At 40.6% G+C, this 19917-nt stretch overlaps 1 protein-coding gene across 10 annotated transcripts in view; it reads left to right on the forward strand.

Annotated features, from left to right (window-relative positions):
- Nucleotides 1-19917, forward strand: part of rerea (arginine-glutamic acid dipeptide (RE) repeats a) — a 145841-nt gene that overhangs the window by 68416 nt on the left and 57508 nt on the right. For all 10 annotated transcript variants that reach the window (XM_023956535.2, XM_023956539.2, XM_023956540.2 and 7 more), the window contains one exon: nt 1600-1670. In XM_023956535.2, the coding sequence (XP_023812303.1) occupies nt 1600-1670 (71 nt within the window). The remainder of the gene's footprint in view (nt 1-1599; nt 1671-19917) is intronic.

A 19917-nucleotide genomic window follows, 5' to 3' on the forward strand; every position in this document is an offset into this window, starting at 1 on the left:
TTTTTTTGGTCACATTCATATCCTTTACATCTGTACTAAAAAGCAATGCAGGAGACTTTTGCTTTTTCAAATCTCTTCGCTTTTTCCCCTAAGTCTGGTAAGACCTCGCTGTGACTAGAAAGCGGCGTGCCGGGTTTAGCTGTAACCATTAGCCGTCCCCCTGCCTTCTCTTGCTTTTCTCCCGGACAGAAGTGGCTGTGTGTTTTTGTCCTCTGCAGCGTGAATGTTTTGTTAAGGAGATGAGAGTTCACGACCCCGCCATACCACCAGTCACATTCAATTTAACAACACTGCCAGACAGTCCCCTCTTCTCACAATGTTACAGGCTCGCTGCTGACATCATTAAGCCCCATTTGACGAAGGAATACGAGACAAAGGCTGGATTACATTTTTTTTGTCTCACTCCAGCTGATCCAAAGCTAATTAAACACATGCGATGTAATGGTGATTAAGTTCTCTCCAGTATTTTAAAATGAATCTGTTGTTAGAAATAACTAAGAGGAGAAAAATGCTACATGAAGCAAATTAAATTATAATTATTTCTAAGCTATTACCCTCTTGCACAATTGTACATTGCTTGATTATGGCAAAGTTTCAGAAGAAGCACTGATTTCGAAACTAGTTTCTTAAAGTTTGACAGCCTTGTCATGAAAGCTCGTTTCAAAATCACTGTCAAAAACCCCAAAGAAGGAGTAAAAATAGATTTCTTCTATGGGTGTGAATTCCCAGCAGCAGTGTAAAGCCAGTTGGTTAATTGTTCATACAGTTTATCTCCTGTAGAGGTTAGAAACTGCTACTCTGCATCTATAAATATTGCAGTAAAGTTCAGTGTCTAAAGGTGAAATGAAAGCCCATTTTCACAGCTGTGTTTGTAGACTGCACGTTTATTCCAGCTTTGTGTGTTGGACTTGGTGTTTAGAAGTCCTTTTTCACCACAGTTATTGTTTATAAACTCTGATTGGGGCTGATTAAGAAATCAGAATCGAAAACACTGGAAAAAAAAGTATTTTTAAGAAGATGTAGACGCATAAAAACAAGTTGATTAAGCTAAGTTTGTACGTGATAAATGTTAGATTTTTAAAACAAACGAGTTCTATTTGTTGCATTTTAATGACTTGCTGGTTTGTTTAAATAAAAATTTGGAATAAATAAAGAAAACAATTAATATATATTATATTATATTTATTTATATAGTTATATTTAATATATTTATATATTTTTTATAAATGTAAGTCTGTTAACAAATGATCCCAGAGCCCCCCAGGTAGATTTGGTCCCTCGGATGTTGACTGGGTGACTACAGCCATACCATGATGACTCCAGGGGTGGGATGATGTTTAAGTCAGTATTGCTCACTGGTGTATAAATGGAGTGGAACAATAACACAGTCCCCCTGTGGCATAATGTTAGCTTTGGAAAGGCAAGCTCATCGCGCTCCAGAAGTCTTAAATCCTATTACTCGCATTCCATTTGAATTTGACTCAAAACCAAACACGTCTTCTCCTCTAAAGTAATGGCACACAAAACAATATTAGACTGTTTAAAAGACATTTTTAAACCTCAAATAAACCTCTTTTTTTCTTCCTCCCTTGCTTACAGATTGTGTGTACATTGAGAGTCGGCGGCCCAATACTCCTTACTTCATTTGTAGCATCCAAGACTTCAAGCTGGTGAGTACATACTCTCTTTGTGTGCCTCTTCTGCCTCTGCCTTTTCTAATGCGCCTTTGTTCTCACATTACACTGAGCTTCAGCAAAGCCACTCAAGCAGCCTTCCTGTTACCAGGGTTCACGTTTGCCTGTGAGAGGTCACAGATAAACTGCTGTCCATGGCTTCAAAAATGTCAAGATTGCACACAAATCCTTCTTTTTGGTCTATTCCGAGCGTTCTTTGTGGAAAATAGTTACTACCCTGCTGCGAATTAGTTAAGAAAATATAAATAGTTGAGTTATTTATTGAATGATACCCATCGCTGTGCTCTTAGGAGCCCTGTGTGGCTAAAGCAGACATTTATTTTAATTAGCTATGACTTCATAAGACTCAGGGAGTCTGCTGAGGTCTCACTTGTTTTTTCAGCAACAGGAAACTTAAAAATGTTCAAGATATAAATAGGAGGTTAGCACTTGCTCTTGCCATTTCTTTTTTTCACATTTTTTTCTTCAAAAAGGAAGTGGACTGGAGTTCACCCAAAACAAATTTGTCTTTGTTCTTGCAGATAAAAAGGGAGGAAAATGTGGATTGAGAGATACAGTTAATCTTTCAGCACTTAAATTGACAAAATTCACCACATGGAAACCATGAATATTGCACGTCCACATGTAATTCTTAGCAAGCTATCGTTGTTTTTGTTTTTTTTGTCATTTCATATGCTGCTCTGTGTTTTAGTGAATGCATTGTTTTGGGATGTCACTGCTGAAGGATTGCTCCACGGTTCTTAAAAGTCCAGGCTTTTCTTGTTTCTTGGTTTGAGGTATTTGCAGCTCTAAGTCCACAAAAAGAACACAGAAATAGATTTTTGGATCTTGCTTGTTGGTGTTTTTAATTGGTCTTTTGTATCATTTCCAACTGCCAGGAATGAAAACTGGGGCACATTTTTGGTCAAGGTTTGTAGTAATTCGACCACCATTTAATGTGCAGAGACAACTGGAAAATGTAATTGATGGTTTCGTGTTGCCAAAGGCACAGCCAAGCCTCCTGGAACTTGAGTGTTGTCAGTCTTGTAAGATGTTGTATGTCTAGACGGAGCAAAAGGAAAAAAAGAGAAAACACTTGTTTAGGAATGACTAGGCTCCACGCCAGAGTAACTGCTACCAGAAGCCACAGTCAGCTCAGTGACCGCATCCAGTCCTTTCTGAAACGGTGGAGCAGGGTGTGAGCACCAATGCTTTTCAGATTAAAGTGTGGTTGTTGTGTTTAGAAGAGGTTTTAAGGTGAACTCCGGGCCCTGCAGCCGGTCCTCACAGCAGCGGGGCTTTAATCGGATTGCGGTCAGAGAATGCTGAGGACGGCAGGAATCCCTCCTCGTGCACCAACACACTCTCTCGCATGAAAACTCACACAGCTGCACCTTGATTAAGAGCGCCCGCCAAGGGCCGGGGCAGACAAAGGTAATTGTCCAGGGAGAGAAGGATAGAAACCTTTCTGCAGGAGCTGACCTTTCCTTTCAGCTTTCTAAAGTTTGTGTCTTTGTTGCTCCCTCCCCCCAGTCCATCTGTAATTAATGAACAGCCATTTGCATGCTTGTATGTCTTTGAGCAGACTGCACCCCTGTCCTTCTCTGTTATAACAACAAGCCCTGCTGGCGCTTTAAACCGTGCAGATATTTTCAGCAGGCTTATTCTGTCACATGGCAACAGATCAGAGCTACACTTGTTAGATATACTCTTTCAGAAGGATTTTAGCTGCTATTGTCCGTGCTGGTGTGGACCACCACAACCCATCACCCTGCTTTTAAGAGAAGAAATGAGCTTCCGCCTTAACAGTTGACTTTTTTGTGTCTCATCTTGCCAGGACATTTTATAAAGGACCCACAAAGGGTAATTTGGGAGTAAAAGAACCACACATCCTCTTTATTTCTTCTCCCTCTATCACCATCCCTTGCCTTTGCTTGCAGTGCAAGCTATTGATCAACCCCCCTTTAGGGTGGTGGTGGAACAGACTTGGGAGGCAGAGCAGAGGGGGAGGAGATTTTATTGGTCCTGTACCAAACAACCTCATCAATATTGGCCCCCTCACACACCTCTCCATTTTCCTGTCCATCTTCCCTTGTCTTTAGGCGGAAACACTCTCGCTTATGTACTGTATCTAATGACCTGTGAATCCAATTAGTGGCGTGTGGAAAACCTGAACACGGCAATCAATCTACTGGCCAAAAACTGAAGTCATGGCTCTTTTTCTCTTTTGTCTCACTTTCCATTTTTGTCTGTGTGTGTCATTCTGTGCACAGTAATCGGACACTGCAGGAAGACATGCAAAACAGAAAAAGAGGTGGTGGTTTTTGGAAGGGGGGGGGGGGTCACAATCAATTCTGCAGCATGATTGAGGTCATTCTTGACTTGGAGGACAATCATTTTCCCTGGCTTGTTTACTCAACAGTGGCAGCTGTGGTGCCTACTGCAACCTCTGTGACATATTGATCCAGCCATATTGATTTCAGCCTCCTGTCTTCCTTCCAGCATGTCTGCCCAGATACAGAGATGACCAGTGGGAAGCCAATTTGAACACTTATTACAAATGTAGGAGCTAATACAGCATTTTTTTTAGAATTGATGAAATGTTTGTCCTGCTCTTTTCATTATTTAGACATGGGTATCCTTTTTTAAGAAAGCAAAAAAGATGATTTGTACAATTTCTATTAGGAAATTTAATATTAAAGCTGGAAAAACAGGGATTTATGAATAATTATAAAAAAAAATAATGCATTTATTTGATGTAAATCTGAGCAATATTCACTGTCATTTTTAAAATTGGTACGAGTCTGTTGAGGCAACCTGATGTGTTGATGAACTCGCTGTGATCACTGGCATGGTAGAAATGACCTTTAAAAACCATGATAGCTTTCTAGAATGTGGAAAATTATCCACTAAAAGATTTTGTTTTTTACCTTCAGCTTTAATTTTTTTCTTGTTCTGTGTATATTTGTGCTCTGAATATGTTTGCAGCTCCATGGTTTAAGGGGAAACCAGCTCAGAAGTTCTACCAGGTCATTATGGGTTAAGGGCCAACAATCCTCCTGTGTATTCTCCCAACAGCACTAGTTTCATTTTAGTCTCACTGACGTGACCTTGTAATGTGTTAATGATCTCTATTTGTTGCAAGTGGAGCAGTGAGGTTGCCAGCTGCCGACCTGCATGTGAGAAGGTTCAAGCTTTTGGCTTGTTTGCTGATCAGGATGACAGTGTCTTCTAGCTCTTTAATTTATGACTCAAATCATGGGTTGCATTTTTGGCTCCGTCGTAACCGCTGACTGTATGTGAGAATGGGACTAAGTGACTCCTCCCCCTTCGGTTTCCAAGTAGTAAGTGCCCATTGGTTCCATAAATTTATAATGAGAATTAAACAGCTATTACTCAATCAGATTTATCAGAATCAATGTTCTTGCTTTGTCATTTTTTTTTTGCATATTGTTGCTAATTATATTTTTTCTAGGACAGGACAATATGAGGAAAAACTCACGATTTGGATAATAAGGATCAATATTGCGATGACGATGTATAACTTGCGATACACAAACAAATAGCAAAACAACTAAATACACACTTTCCATTTCTCTGCAACAGCTTTATTTAAATAAGAGTCAACATACTTTAAATTATATCCCAAATAACCCTTGTCTACATAGGAGTGTTTTTTCATGTTTTTACAAATTTAAAGTTACCATTTATTGCCATTTCAGCCGAATTTTGCGATAACGATAAATTTGCAATTTATTGTGCAGGCCTAATTTTTTCTATTGTGCAATTTATTCCCATACTTGTAGTGCCCGTAATGTTAGCTTGGGGTTGTAAATGCTGTAAGCCAGAAGGAGAGATTGTAAACAAACAGATCATGGGAAATAGGGGATAACTCCATGCTAGCAGTCCCGCCCACAACTCGGAGGCGAATTTCTAATGAACTAATGCAGCTCTGCAGAAACTATGTCCTAGAAAACAACACAGGCTTTTTTATTTTAATTTTAAAACAGCAAAATCGTAATTAAAAGACCACTGGTAATGATTTTACATTAGATCACAAGATGATTGGAGTGGGACTTTGAGAGTTAAAATGCTGAGTGCCGTGTTGTCTAGATCTGCCCACTGAAGCAGACTTCAGCCGTCCATCCTGCCTCTTCCATCAGTCTCTCTATTGCCTCCGACACATCATTCCTCTCTCATCCCCACTCTTCTTTATCAGCTGTCACTCATCTCCCTGCCTCCTCCTATCTGATGTTTGAGTCATTGTGTCCATGTCCTCGGCGCTCATTGACCCCTCTGCCTCCCTCTCTGCTTGTATCTAACCTCATTTGCTTTTAGTGGCCAAGTCAGCTGGGCTCCATCCTCCCTTCCCCCTTTCTTCCCCCGTGCTCATTCCTCTCTCACGGCTTCCCCCCAGCGTCTTCGTCTCCCTCCCTCTTTCGTTAATGGAGTGATTGCAGTGTTTCTACCCCAGGGAACAAGGGATTTAGGAGCCTTGTACACCAGCACACACCCTCTCCTCGTGTTAGCCTTACACCTACACAGAAGAGGAGACGCGCACGCTCGTGCACGGCTTAACTGCTTACAGACATTTAATTAGATGCTACGTACAATACAATTATCTTGCCAAGAGTTCATCTCATATGTTGCGAGTCTGATCAGCTGAAACACATGTAGGGTTTCTTTTGTCATGCGACCAGTATGTGGGAATGCTATGACCACACATTTTATTTTCTTATCAGGCTGTGTTGTAACCATAAAACCTCCACAAGCTTTTTGTTTGTTTGTTACAAAACACATTCGTGTTATAAGCTGATAACATGCATTATGAAGCTATATGAATATGTGTGGCTGTAGGTAGTTTGTGTGTCAGTCTAATTTATAAGAAGTGCAGAAACAAAAGGTGTGTCGAGAGAGGAAATGAGTCTCCTTTCAACCATAGCTTACGCTGATAAATATTGGTGTTTCTCATAAGCTAGATCTATGTTAGGTCTGTGGATTCCCCCTTAAAAACAGGGCTTTGGAGATGCCTCTTATGTTGTAATGATGTGCAAAATACTGTATTGCTTTAGCATGAGATAAATTGTTTTTATCATGGCACATTATTATTCCAAATTAGGTTTAGAAGCAACCCAGACCTTAATAAATGATGCCAATAAACAGACAGAAAGTTGATTTTTTTTATTTTTTTAGCTCCAGGTGTTTTAGGTAGTTGCAAATTTTTTAATTGGAAACATCTGGTTGCTACTTACACTTTGATGAATTTATGTTGAGTCAAATTGTTGCACACCTGAGGTTATCTTTTATTTTTATTTACCATACCAGGAAAGTCCCACTAAGATCTCTCTTCCAATGGAGAAAAATGACTTAATTTGTAAGAATTTCTGAGAATCTATAAGTAATTTTTACTTTCCACTTGCACAGTGAGAGCAGAGTGGTCCAAATAAAGTATTCTCGTTATTTCAGATGATGTCCATATATGTTTAAACTCTATTAGCCACACAGTTGTAGTTTTTCCTAATGAAATAGGTTTGATCTTAAATTCATTCTACCACCTTGGACAAAGCAAACCTATTCAAAGCCCCAAATTAAAAATGCATGATTAAGATGTTAATATATGTGCATAAACGCACACTCTTAACACGAGCGTCCATTAGTTTTTCTCTGCACCCGGGCTTGCAAAGCTAATGGTATTTGAAATGTTGTGAATTGTCCTAACAATGAGGTCCAACAGCTAATTATCTTGCAGCTATCACAGATTATTGAATGGAAAATATCTCTAAATATGCATGTAGCCTGGATAACATTGTTTCTTGCTGTCCCTCTGATTCTACACTATATTTCTTTTCATGTCAAATAATCGTCTTAGTGATCAGTCGTGTAGGATATTTTAAATAATTAAATTAGCTATAGGAGTTACACAAACTAAATCCCAATAAAGCCTTTTAACTCTGATTGTTGCAGGTCAAATTACTCTGTAATCTCAGTCTGTACTCTTCTTAATACAAAGAGAGATGCATAAAAGCAGGAAAAGCTGAGCGGAGAAGAGCCAAACTGGACTGCAGACATTTCCTTTGTGAAACGAGCAAACAGTGCTGCAAAGAACAACCACATTTACTTATAAAGATATCACTGGTTACCAAATTACCTTCCCCACAATTGGCTTCAAATGTTAATTTTTGGGTTTTGTTTTTGTTTCTGTTTTACAAAACAACAACAAAAAACTGGAAGTTCAGAAAAGTCCTTTGTTATCGAGCAAGTAACAATGAAGAAAAGCCTTTTAGTTGGCTTATGCTAAGCCTGGGGAGATGTAATAAAACAAATATGAATATATTAAATTTCCACAACACACATGTTTGACACTTGCAAATGTATGCAGGAGGAATGCAACAATTCACTTCCCCTACGATGTGGTTCAATGGTGTAACGTACCTCAGTCTTAAATGAATTGTGGCATCCCTGCTTGTTACCATGGTGCCAGTTTACTGTCCGCTACTGTTGTCTTTTTTTTTTCCTTTCTTTTTTTGTGCATCATCAAAGCAGGTTAATCAAAGGAAGCCCGATATAAACAAAAACCTAAATGAGGGCATTCCACCTCCCCATTATAGTGATCTGGTCATTGAAGTCAATGAAATGTTTGTGTCTAGTCTGCCGTAAATGGACTGTAATGCCCAGACTGTGTACAGTCTCTCATTGGCACCGAGTCATCCAGATGATGGTAGGAAGTTGAATAGACAGCCATCACTTTCTGTTGTGTGGCTTAGGAGTTCCTCTTTTTCATCCCCCCCCCCCCCCCCCCCCCCCCGTGACCAGCCTTCTGCCCCACCCCCCGCCAGACATTTCAGATGCAATTATGGATCAGTGAGCACCACCATCACTCGCACTTCTTGTTAATATTTATCGAGTATAGCAGCAGCCGCTGCCATCTCCTCAGAGAGGGGCACTACAGTCATTAGGAGCAATTTTGTGTGTGTGTGTATTTGTGTGTGCCCCCCCCACAGTCCATTCAGCTGCTGTAAGCGAGCCAGTCCATATCACAGGCTTGAACATGTGGAGGTGCAGGCATTCACAGTTGTGTGTTGGTGTGTGTGTAGCTGTCTTAAGTGTCAGATTGTCTCTGTGTGAGGAAGCATATTTGACAAGGGCATCTATAGACATGACTGACCAGGAGGCTCTGCTGCTGCTGCAAGCTTTCTGACTGAAACCGTCTGCCTGTTTGCTTTCCTATTGAGTCACTGTTTAAAGCACTAACATTACAGCATTTCTGAAAACTTAATGTGCTCTCATTGTTGCGTGAAATGAAAACAGCTAAAAAAATGTTTTTCTTTTACATCATGAAAGTATATCAAGAGGACTTTTTTCCCCCTCTTTCGCCTTTTCATCTACATCAGCTGTGTTCATGTTTTCCTCACACTTGGCTGCTATAAACCCCTTGCACGTGATGTCAAAGCGCCTGTGCGAACACGCCTCCACCATTTTATAGTAGTCAAACGGAGTCAAACGGAGAGCGTCGCTGCCGCCAAACTTTGTCATGTCGATCTTTTGTCGTGTCCACTCCACTGTCGCCCTTTGATCACTTCCGTTTATGTTGTTGGCGAGACAAAATCAGGGACTTCTGGGTCTGCCACAGATCAGAACTGAAGTCTTGTGTCTCTTCTTAACGAAGAGTGCCCCCCCACCCCCTGCTCCCCCACACAAACGCAGTGCAGAAAAGCCAGGCCGTTAAAGAAGAGGTTTCAGTGTGCACATCAATAGACTGGGTAGATATTAATATATCTATACTTTGACAAAATACTAATAGCATTGGTATTAATTTAATATCCACATGGTGTAGGTAAGTATTACAGAGACTGACTGACAGAGAAACAAACAGCTCAGGCACATTCCAACTCTGCAGGATTTGGATGTTTTGGGAAAAGCTTCTGTATTTTACATTATTTGATCATTAAAACAAACAAAACAAATACAGATAACCCTTTCAAAAGTAACAGATCGGCGGCGGATCAAACCAAAACGGTTCCCATCCCTAAATATGCATTTATTTCCAGACAGATAAAATAAAACTATAGAACTGCATGATGCAAAATGTTCCTGTTTGACTGCAGCGATCCATCATTGTCTTCATTCAGTGGAATTTGGTCAAATGAAACGCTTGAATTCTTGAGTTTTTCTGTTGTGACAACCAACAGCATCAATGCCTGTGATGGGATTTGGGTACTATTTCCCTTACATCAAAGTAGCAGATTTTTACCCAGTGGATGTATCAAAACGATGTGCGTTTGACTACCCAATCACTTCAAGGGGTCTATTGGAGCCATAGTATTGTTTTACTTGTTTTTAAAGCTTCCTTACAGTGAATTTTCTTTATTGAGATGTATGCTGCATTGTGAAGTATGGGGCACCCCACCAATCCTCCCCTCTTCTCTCATTCTCTTTGCCCTCCTTCTATCTGCACACTTCAAACTTCATTGGGGTGAAGCTGTTAATGTCATTCTTTATAATAGCATTAGATAATTTAGCTGAGGTGTTGGGGTCAGGAGCTGCAGCAGCTGGTGCTTTTTCTTTTTTGCAGGCAGGCTCTTAAGCAGGCACTTAACAACACGGGAAAACAGATCCCTCTATAACTCTGGTGTCGGTTTGCATGCATGCTGCATTTCTCAGATCAAATGGAGACGGGCATGCATCTCTCGGACAGCTACACAGCTTTGTCTCTTTGGGAGTCAGGTTAGATTGATTGTCCACATGTGGTTGGTGATGAATGAAAAAGGAATACAAAAGCACAAAAAACACATTACAGCCCAAAAAGTAGACTAAACGGCCTTCAGCCCAACATTTACTCAACTCAAACTCCATGGCTTCTAGTCAGCTTTTGCCCTCTTTTCATCTTTTTAGGGGATAAGACTTTTTTTTCCTTCACCTTCTCGCTCCCCCTTATGCATTGGCTAAATGCTGCTATGGAAACTAGTTGTTCAGCCAATAGGATTATCTCTTTTTGTTAAATCGTAGATGGGCGGGGAGAGCACACAGACTGAAATCAAAATGGGGGCTTGTGTGTGTTTTTATGAGGGGTGATTAGTTTCCCAGATGGGGAGTGGGTGCAGCCCTTGGACAATGGGGGTTACTGAAGGGGCCAGAGCAGTGGCCGCAGCGTTTTCACTAAGCTTTTAAAAAGCTCAATCAATAGCCCCCCTCTTTGACCATTGGTAAATTATTCAGTGAACAAGCCTTTAGCTCTCTCTCTCTTTTCCACTTTTGGAGTTTAATTAGTTCACTTTTATCAGCTTGGCTGCATTTCTGACACACTGATCACATGCAAATTGTTTGTATCATCTTCAAGGAATGTTATGACACAGAAATATTCATGCCAATTTCTGGATTTGTAAAGGTTCATCTGCTTCTTGGACTCCTTTTCTCTGCTTTACATTTGGACTTGAATCACAGACTTGTCTGCATTGATTGAGATTAAGAAGGAAACACTGCCAAGACTGTTCTTTAAAAAAAAAAAAAAGTGTAGATTTGATGTCGTAAAGACTAAATTAGTAATTGTAAAATATTTATTTTTAAAGTCTGACTCCAATCATCTATTGGTCTATTGTAAAGCGTTCCCAGTGGTCTTTTAATTATGATTATGCCAATTTTGGGCAAACTTTTAAAAACGGTAATGTTTTAGGATATAGTTTCTGTAGAGCTGCAGGAGCTCAGTAGAAATTTGCCGCTCGCACTGTTGGCACAGATTAAGCTCACCCTCTGCTTTCTGACAGCCATCTGTTTACACGCTCTCCTGTTAGCTTACAGCCCCTCACAACCCCAACCTAACATGTCAGTGCAACAACAATGGTGAGCAACACTAAAGCTTTCCAGTCGTAGAGTTTGAGCCGGATGCCAGCTCAGATGAAGAAAACAAAGACGTACATGGATCTAGTCGTCTATAAGTGGATGCATGAGGATGGAGCGGAGCAGGGAGCTTTCGGTCCGCCGATTGTAGCGTCTACATCACACCTACAAGCTTTTTCAAACAGTATTTCTTTTTCGTCTGCTCCTGATTCCCTGTTATTTGAATAAAGAAATGCTCAGAAATGCAATTTTAGGCTGAATTTTCTTTGTATATTTCTTCCATGACGAGAAAAATGCCACGAGAACATGTTAAAAACACTAAAAACACAATTTCCAGTGGTTTGTCTTTAATACTTGTTTTTGGTTAAAGTATATACTTCCCAATGCTCCAAAATGAACCTGATTGGTTTGAAACAATTGTTTGTATTTCATTTCACTCAAGGGATCACCTTTCTGCTCCTTTTGCAGCTTGTCATTATAACATGGGTGAATATTGTATTGTAGGAGATTCTCTTGTCTTCCCCCCCTGTCCCACCCCCTGCCCCTGCTGTATCTGGTAACCAGACACTAAACACATTTGTGTGGACTGGTCAAGTTTTAATTGGATTGGCCTCTGCTCTGAAAATGGAGGGCTAATTTTAACCCACCTCGCTGTCTTCTCCTTCAGTGCTTTACTGCACCTCTCAGCCCTCCTGTTCCTGTCTTCTCATCTACTTTCTCCTCCTCTCTCTGTTTGCTTAAATAGATATCTGGTCTGCTTCACCGCTGGTTCTCAGCTCAGCTCAGTGTAATTTCCAGCTTGTCCAATGTGTGACATGCCACTAAAAAAAAAGAGGAGAGGGTGAAGGAGAACAGGAGCGGGGGAGGAGGGGCGGAGGGTGGAACGCTGTGGAAGTGGAGATTTACAGTGGTATCGAGTTCACACGCTTCCACCAGGGCCTTATTTCCCCCTCTCTTTCCCATTAAAGAGCACATGGTGCAAATTAACTCTTGTCAGTAGAGAGAGCAAAGGGAAGTAAAGAGGAAAGAAGGGCATCGGTCAAAAGAAAGGAGCAGAAAAGAGAGGAAATTTCAGGAATGGCTGTGAGGTCTGAGGAATGTATACACTTTGTTCTCTGGAGCCCGCAGCCTTTAAAACAACAGCAACATCACCACAGGCTGCCATCTGCAGTGTCTCCCCTGCAGCAGCACTGCACTCTTTACACAGAGCCTCTGACATTTCGTACATGCGCTGCAGCTTGATTCACAGCTAACTCCGTCCAACTGCCACCCCTGACTGCTTTCTGATTACAGGCAACACAAACCAAACACACATGCTCCCGCTTTGATCGTGCAGGAGGGATATCTTTGTCTGAAAACTATCAAACTCAAATTGTCCCGGCCAATCAGCCGGTGCATGTTCAGAGGAAAACCCGGAAACCAAAGAGGAACAACTCAATCAATCGTGTCATTAGGAATTTAACTGTGGAAATGCTAAAAAAAAAAAAAAGTGGATCAAACATTTAGTGAGCGTTCCGTTTTTTATCTTGATTAAAACTCTGAAGTATTTTTCTGTCGAGCACAGACGGAGGTTTGTCTGCTCTTTTTTTTTTTTTTTGCTGGGTGTATTACGTCTGCAGCTTTTGTGGCCGCTGTTGCGTGTGCTTTGATGGAAGGAGACTGCATTGTAATTGCATGTCTGTCACAACCAGAGGCTGGACTGCAGAAACTGCAGCTGCCAAGGCTTAAAGATCCGTTAGCACACTTGCAGTACACCCTATTTATTCCCAGCTCCCCCTGCTAGTCTTTCATGTGCTCTTTGCTTATATATAGAGATGACATTAACTGGCATTCCTTCCTGGCTGTAATCTTTAGTAAGGAATTATCATTATTCTGATTTCACAGTACCAGCAGTGTGCTTTATTGTTTTTTAGTCTTGGAAAGTGAGCTTCAAACACAGCGGCGCATGATGGTAAAGACATTTCCTGCCTTCAAAGGGCCGAGCTGTGCTATCCCCTCAGTAGCTGTATTCATTTCTCCTGCTGCCACGCTCAAATGCTCTTTGTTCCTCTCTTTATAGGAATGTACTTAACACATCGGCTGTGTTGTGTTTGTGAACAGAGCTGCTTTTGTTCCAGCAGCCGGTTAACACTTGTGGACGGAGCAGAGAGAAGAAAGTCAGCGTTATTAAGCCTAGTGTCAAATTAGCTGTAACACTGTCTTCGTGAAAAAAGATTAAAAATATAAAGACTTTCCCCCTTAAATCTCAAGTCTCTTTTGCTTTCTTACCTAATTTAACTGCGTCTCATACTCACGCTAAATGCAGCATTTCAGTTTGCGGTCGGAGCTTTATCAGACATGCAGCTTAAAATGTTTAAATCCCATTACCCGCAGAAAAAAAAAGTCAATGAGAAGATTAGATGTTTTTTTTTTTAATCCAAATTCATGCCCTGGCGAGGCAAATGTGTTTACCATTGCAGGTTTTATACAAAAAAGGCCATTTAGAAAAGAGGAAACATTTTCTAAATGACATAAAGAGGAGCGTGTTTGTTATGCCAGCACAAGTATGGTGCATCACATAGAATTTTAACTTCAGCGTCATAAGAACCTAAGGGTGGGCTATTGAGCTTTATAGCCCATTTATGGTTTTCCATAATGTCATCATTTGTAGTCAAAGCACTTTTTTACATCCTCTCATCATTTACTCTTTCCATATTTTATGCCCATCACTCTGCCACAGTGGACTGTTTGCGCTCTGATCTGAATACATTCCCAGAATAACCAGAGTTTACAATAAGAAAAAAGAAACTGCCGTCCGTTCCCTTCTTTCTCCCACTCTCACCTTTCCCTCCAGGTGAAACGGGATGATTTAATGTGCAGCCCTGTCAGAGTGGGGTAATGGAGTTGGCGGATGAGTGCAGAAACTCTCTCCATCAGCAAGTGGAGGGTGTGAAGGGGTGATGAAGGTGATTGAGACCCCCATCTGTCTAGGTGCGCTCCTTGGATCGACAGTGACCTCTCGCCCTTTCCTCCCCGCAGAGCTGGGACACACACTTGCACAAAACGCACAGCTCATTTCTTCAGTGTGCACCTTGCAGAGAAACATGTGTTTACACTCTTCAGCTTTAGACTTGTGACAAGCCTTTTGAAACTGAACAACCTTTTCTGCTCACTGCTTTAGCCTCAAAATGACATCTTCAAAGGTTTCACATCCTCAAGTGATGTGGCAACATTTAGTTTAGCTCCTCAATGCAACAAATAATGATATTTAATCAGATTTTATTTATCTTATTGGTCATTACTCACTGCTCTCAGTGTCCTCTTGTCTTTCTGTCCTGATAAGGGTTTTTAACAAATATCCAAATACTCTGATATCCACAATGTTTTCCAGAAAAATCAATTATAAGTATTTGTGATGGCCAAGATCTCTTATTTGATTTTTAGAGATATACAGTAGTTAAAATACACATCAAGCAGTGCTGTTGTCGTTTTAAGACTGCAGAATAATATTGGATTTCAAAGTCAACTGGAACTGTATCATACAAAATCAACTTTTTCAGCTTTCAGGTGTATTATAATGTTCATTCCTCATGAAAAGCTACCCCAAAGCGATATTTTTGATCCCTTCAAGCATTTCTGAGCATTCCTTTAAAAAAAAACCTCCCAATCCACGAAAACAAGCAGGTTCTCATGAGAAGACCAGTGAGAACAGCCCCTTCCAGGAAGTCTGTGTAGCCAGCACCGCCCCACCCCAGGCTAACACACTCCCACTTTCCCCGCAGAGCTAACATTGTTTGGCTAAAACACTTTCCTTTTATATGCATAAATGCACATCTAGCAAAAATTCAGATGTTTTGTTTCGTGGATGAAACGCAGAAACTCTGCCAAGGACGGCTCTAGGTCGACATCATGAAATGGGCGGCACCCACATAGAACCGAAAGGCGGAGCTTCAGAGTTGTTTTACTTCCGGGTAAACTGTGAGAGCTACAGTCGCCTGAAATAAATCAATCTTCAAAGCTATCACGTGTATTTGTTGATTAAAAAAAATAAGACTGAAGTTCAGTTTAATGAAATAAGTTCTGAAAAATCTATTTTATTTTAAAAATAGTCAACAATTTGAATAAAAAATGTATTAAGTAGGAATTTAAGAATATTACAAAAATATCATGATGTTTGTCTGCAAACAAAGCAGTGAAATCAACACATTTGTAAAATGTTCATTTAAAAAATGTCTGTTGAAAACACTGTAATCAGTTTAGATGAGAAGACAGATTATTTTTAAGCTGTTAGTCGTTTTTATTTAGGCGTTGCTGTGTCTTCCTTTACTTCTTGTCATCTTCTGCAGCTGTACTCAGCAAAACTTTGAGGATAGAAAAACCGGAGAACGTTTTTAGGATTTGTTGTAAACTGATCAAAAGCCTAGGGATGTTTCTGTTATGTTTACTGCTGGAGTTAACCAGGAAGTTGACAAAAAGGCTATTGAGTGTGACGTCAGATACCATTTCTCTCTTCCAAAATTTTTGTGTTTATAGCTGTTATGTTTCATTGATTTTGGTCTTTTGTCCTAAATAAATGTATAAATGACTGTTTAAACACATATTTCAACATTCAGTCAAAAGACATACATATAGCAACTGTTCAAACCTAATATATTAAAGAATGGGAATAGTGGTTTGATCTCTGAACCGTTGATCGTGATTCATGAATCAAATCAGTTTGCCATCTAAGCCCTAGTTCTGACTGTAGCTGTTAGCATAAACCCTCTTGAGCAACATGAACATCTACTTTGCTTTAGCTTTAATTCGGAGGTTTCAGTTATGCTTATCAGAGCGGGTCTAACAGCCCCTCTCTTGTACGAATTGCTGTTTGTAGCGTTTGCTCATTATAAAAGCAGCAACTGGACATAATGAGGTGCAAACTGTTTGCCACCGTGTTGAAATGCCACATGAATGCCAAATGGCATTGAGGGTGCGTAATATGTATGATTTCTGGCCTCATGCTTCACACTGCTGGATAGATGCTCCACAGAGATAAGTGGTTGCTTTTGTTGTGTCAGCCCACACTGTTTTTTTATTTTTTGTTGCTTTTTTGCCTCACTGGTAAGGACTCCTCCTCCAAAACCTCCTTTACTTCACAGGCTTTTGTCTTTTATCTGCGAAATGGACGAGTGCAGGTTAATTAATTACCGTCTCACTCTGAACAAAAACTGCTCCTCACGCTATCTACGCGAGCTTTGTTTCAACTGGAGTTGGCCTGGATGAGGATTTGCTTTGAGTTCTGCCTGTTTTCTGCATAAAATCACAAGACAGGACTCCGCCTGTCAAGCCCGACTATATCTCTATAAAGCACCAGCCGTGTACAAATACCGGAGCATGTTTACTCCTCGGCCAGATGGCTCGTGATTTGCTAACACGGCGCACCAACCATATTTAATATGATAATATGTCAGTTTAAGCTTCCAGTCAATTGATCCTTTGAATGAAAGGATGCAGTGTTTTCACCAGGCGGTGCAGCAGACACTGAGCTTTATAGCCTTTATAGCCTAGAAAGGCTTCACGTCCCCTTCCTTAGACGCTGTTTGTGTGTGTTTGCTACACTGTATGTGAGCAGCCTGAGTAATCACTCCTAGCTGGCGGGCTCAGAGGGGGAGGAAGAATCAATGTAGTGGCCTATGAAGAGAGAAGAGAAAGGAGGAGAGGGCAGAGGAGGAGGCTGATCAATATCATAGCAGCAGGGTGGGGTAATATCCACTTCATGCAGAGCCTTCACAAGCAGGGAGGATTGTGGGAGAGAAGCAGGGGACACGGAGGGGGGAAGAAAGAAGCGAGAAGAGGATGAGGAGGGGCAGCGGTAAAAAGATGCAAATCTCTACGGTGTCTGTAAACAAGAGAGTCTGTGTCAATCACATCTGAAGTGGCATGTTTAGCATTCTCTTCTCTGCTTCAGCCATTCCAACGATGCTGGGGGTTGTGTGCTTGACAGCCGGCTGCCCATTGGTTTGGGGCTGCGATGGGGGCGTGGCTCCTTGATAATAATGTATACGCTGCCATGGCGATGATACCCGCTGTGTGAGAGAGTCATCAATAACTCTACCTTGTTGGATTACACACACAGTTAGTCATTGTTTGATAGATCACTCTGTCATCGACCGATCAAATAATTTACAGCACGCTACCGACTACATCCATGAAAAAAAAAAACGGCACATGCAACACTCCCCACCTAATAAAAAAATTAGGTGAATACCAGTGACAACACAGCAACAGAGGTGGAGCTTAACAAAAAAAAAAGCAATTAAAATTCAGACTCAGCTCTCCCTTTAAGCTTCTTTGTTGTTGTGCAATAATGAATCTCATGTTCATGCTGATTGCATGTAATGGTGAACTGTGTCTCCCTTCTGCTTGATTTAACTTCAAAGCTGTGACGAGGTTAGGCTGAGCGTGGCCGTTTAGAGCTGGGAGACAGGATGTGATGGTGGACAGCAGAACTGTGCCGAAATGAGTAGAAAGTCCCCAACAAACCAGATGGTCACACTAAGATGCATGGATAATGTTCATGTACGATTCTACCATCCCCTCCCCTTCATTCTTTCCATGCAGATGCTATAATATAGCTTATTATTTTTGCCAGAACTATTTGCTTTTATAGCCCACTGTAAATGTGCTCACCTTTAACCACTGTAAATAATTTTTAAAGCAAACTGCAGGTTTCTGTTGGTGTGTTCATAACCTTTCAGTTATGCCCACAGGGCAAATCAGAGGTAATATTGAATGGAAATGCGACTTGCACAGAAGAACGCAGCAACTAAAGGAGGCGACAACCTTTCTGTACGCGGTTTCATTTTTCCTCTCCTGCTGTTAAAAACTCATCCTCCCCTGCTCCTTTACAGAGGGAGCTCAGGCGAGTAATTCCCTCATCTACGGCAAATCCTTTACCTTTTCTTACCAAGTCATGGACGATTTGCCCGCACAAAACAAACACAGCCTGTGCGTGTGGATTTATTCATGTTCGATGCACGTTTTTTTTGATTTACAGGGAGACGCAGATAAATGGGTGGAGAATGCTTTGATGTGCCGGAGTTGTATGCTTGTGTGTGCTGTTCAACCTCTTTGTCTCCTACTGTTTCACTGTGTGTGTGTGAATGATTACCAGTGCGTTTTATTCATAATGCTTATAATCACTTGTTCTAGATCAGCATGGCTTTGTTTACTGTAATATTTGTATTTTAAAGTCCTATAGCTTGTCTAATCAGCAGCGAGAAACCATGCTGTGAAAATAGCACATGCTTGATAAATGTAAGTATGCATAATAAGTTCAATTGAATTATCCACAACATCAGCAGGTTTTCAGATGGTACGACAGGATGTGTAATGTGAATAAATCTGCTTTTAGGAAGTGTTTTAGCAGTACTTTGGTTCACAGCAGGGCCTGCTTGACAACCTTGCAGACTGCACCAGTCCTACATTTATTTCTCTTATCTATTCTTTACTACACTGCAAAACTACATCTTAAAAAAATACAAATACCGTTGTTTCAAGAATTCTGTCGTGCAAGAAAAATATTTTTATTTCAATAGCACAATAATCCTAGTTTGAGAAAACATGTCTTAGTGACTATAGTTTTTTTTCTTAAACTCTTGCTTCTGTCATTCCTAGTGGTCTTTGAGTATAAATATGCTGTTTTTGAAAAAATTTCCTGAGTCATTTTTAGGACTTGTTTTCTGCAGGGCAGCAGGAGTTTGCCTCTAAATTGTGGGCGGAACATTTAGCACGGAGGAAGGCCACACCCATTTCCCATCATCCATCTGTTTACACCCTCTCCTGCTAGCTTACAGCCCCTCACACCCAAAACCTAATAGTACTGGTGCAACAGAGATGGCGAGCGATATAGACTAATCCAGCTGTACAGTTTGTTTCAGTCTTTGTAAGGGGCCAGTTATTGCAGTGTATCCATTTCATTTTTTACTAAATGTTTTAACCTTGATTACATGGAACATTAATAGCATTCTGCATTTTATGAATGCCTTGCTTTATATTTTTTCCTCCCATTTACGTAATTTTCTCCCTATGCTACATATTTTGGGGATTTTCTAACAAGCAGCCATTTTAATTCTAAGCTCTCTTGAAGTAGAATCAAAAAGGACGTGAAGTAATTATCATTTTGTTGGAGTGCTGCAAAAATGTTTTCTTAATATTTAAAACCCAAGATCATTAAGCCTTTACGCATTAAATGTCTTTATATTGTATTCGTAAAGCCATATTTCTTTTGTAGATTTTATAATGTATAGATGTTTATAAACAGAGTGAGGTAAAGACTTTTTTCCCCCTGTGGATCTTGCTTCTCTGATTACGCATATTGTAGCTAAACTATAAATAGTTGCTTCCTGACATTAGTCATAGCCCTCACTTCATTCATTTTTCATTGTCAAAC

The sequence above is a fragment of the Oryzias latipes genome, chromosome 7 (assembly GCF_053564925.1).
Source record: "Oryzias latipes strain Hd-rR chromosome 7, Olatipes_Hd-rR_3.1".
NCBI lineage: Eukaryota > Metazoa > Chordata > Actinopteri > Beloniformes > Adrianichthyidae > Oryzias > Oryzias latipes.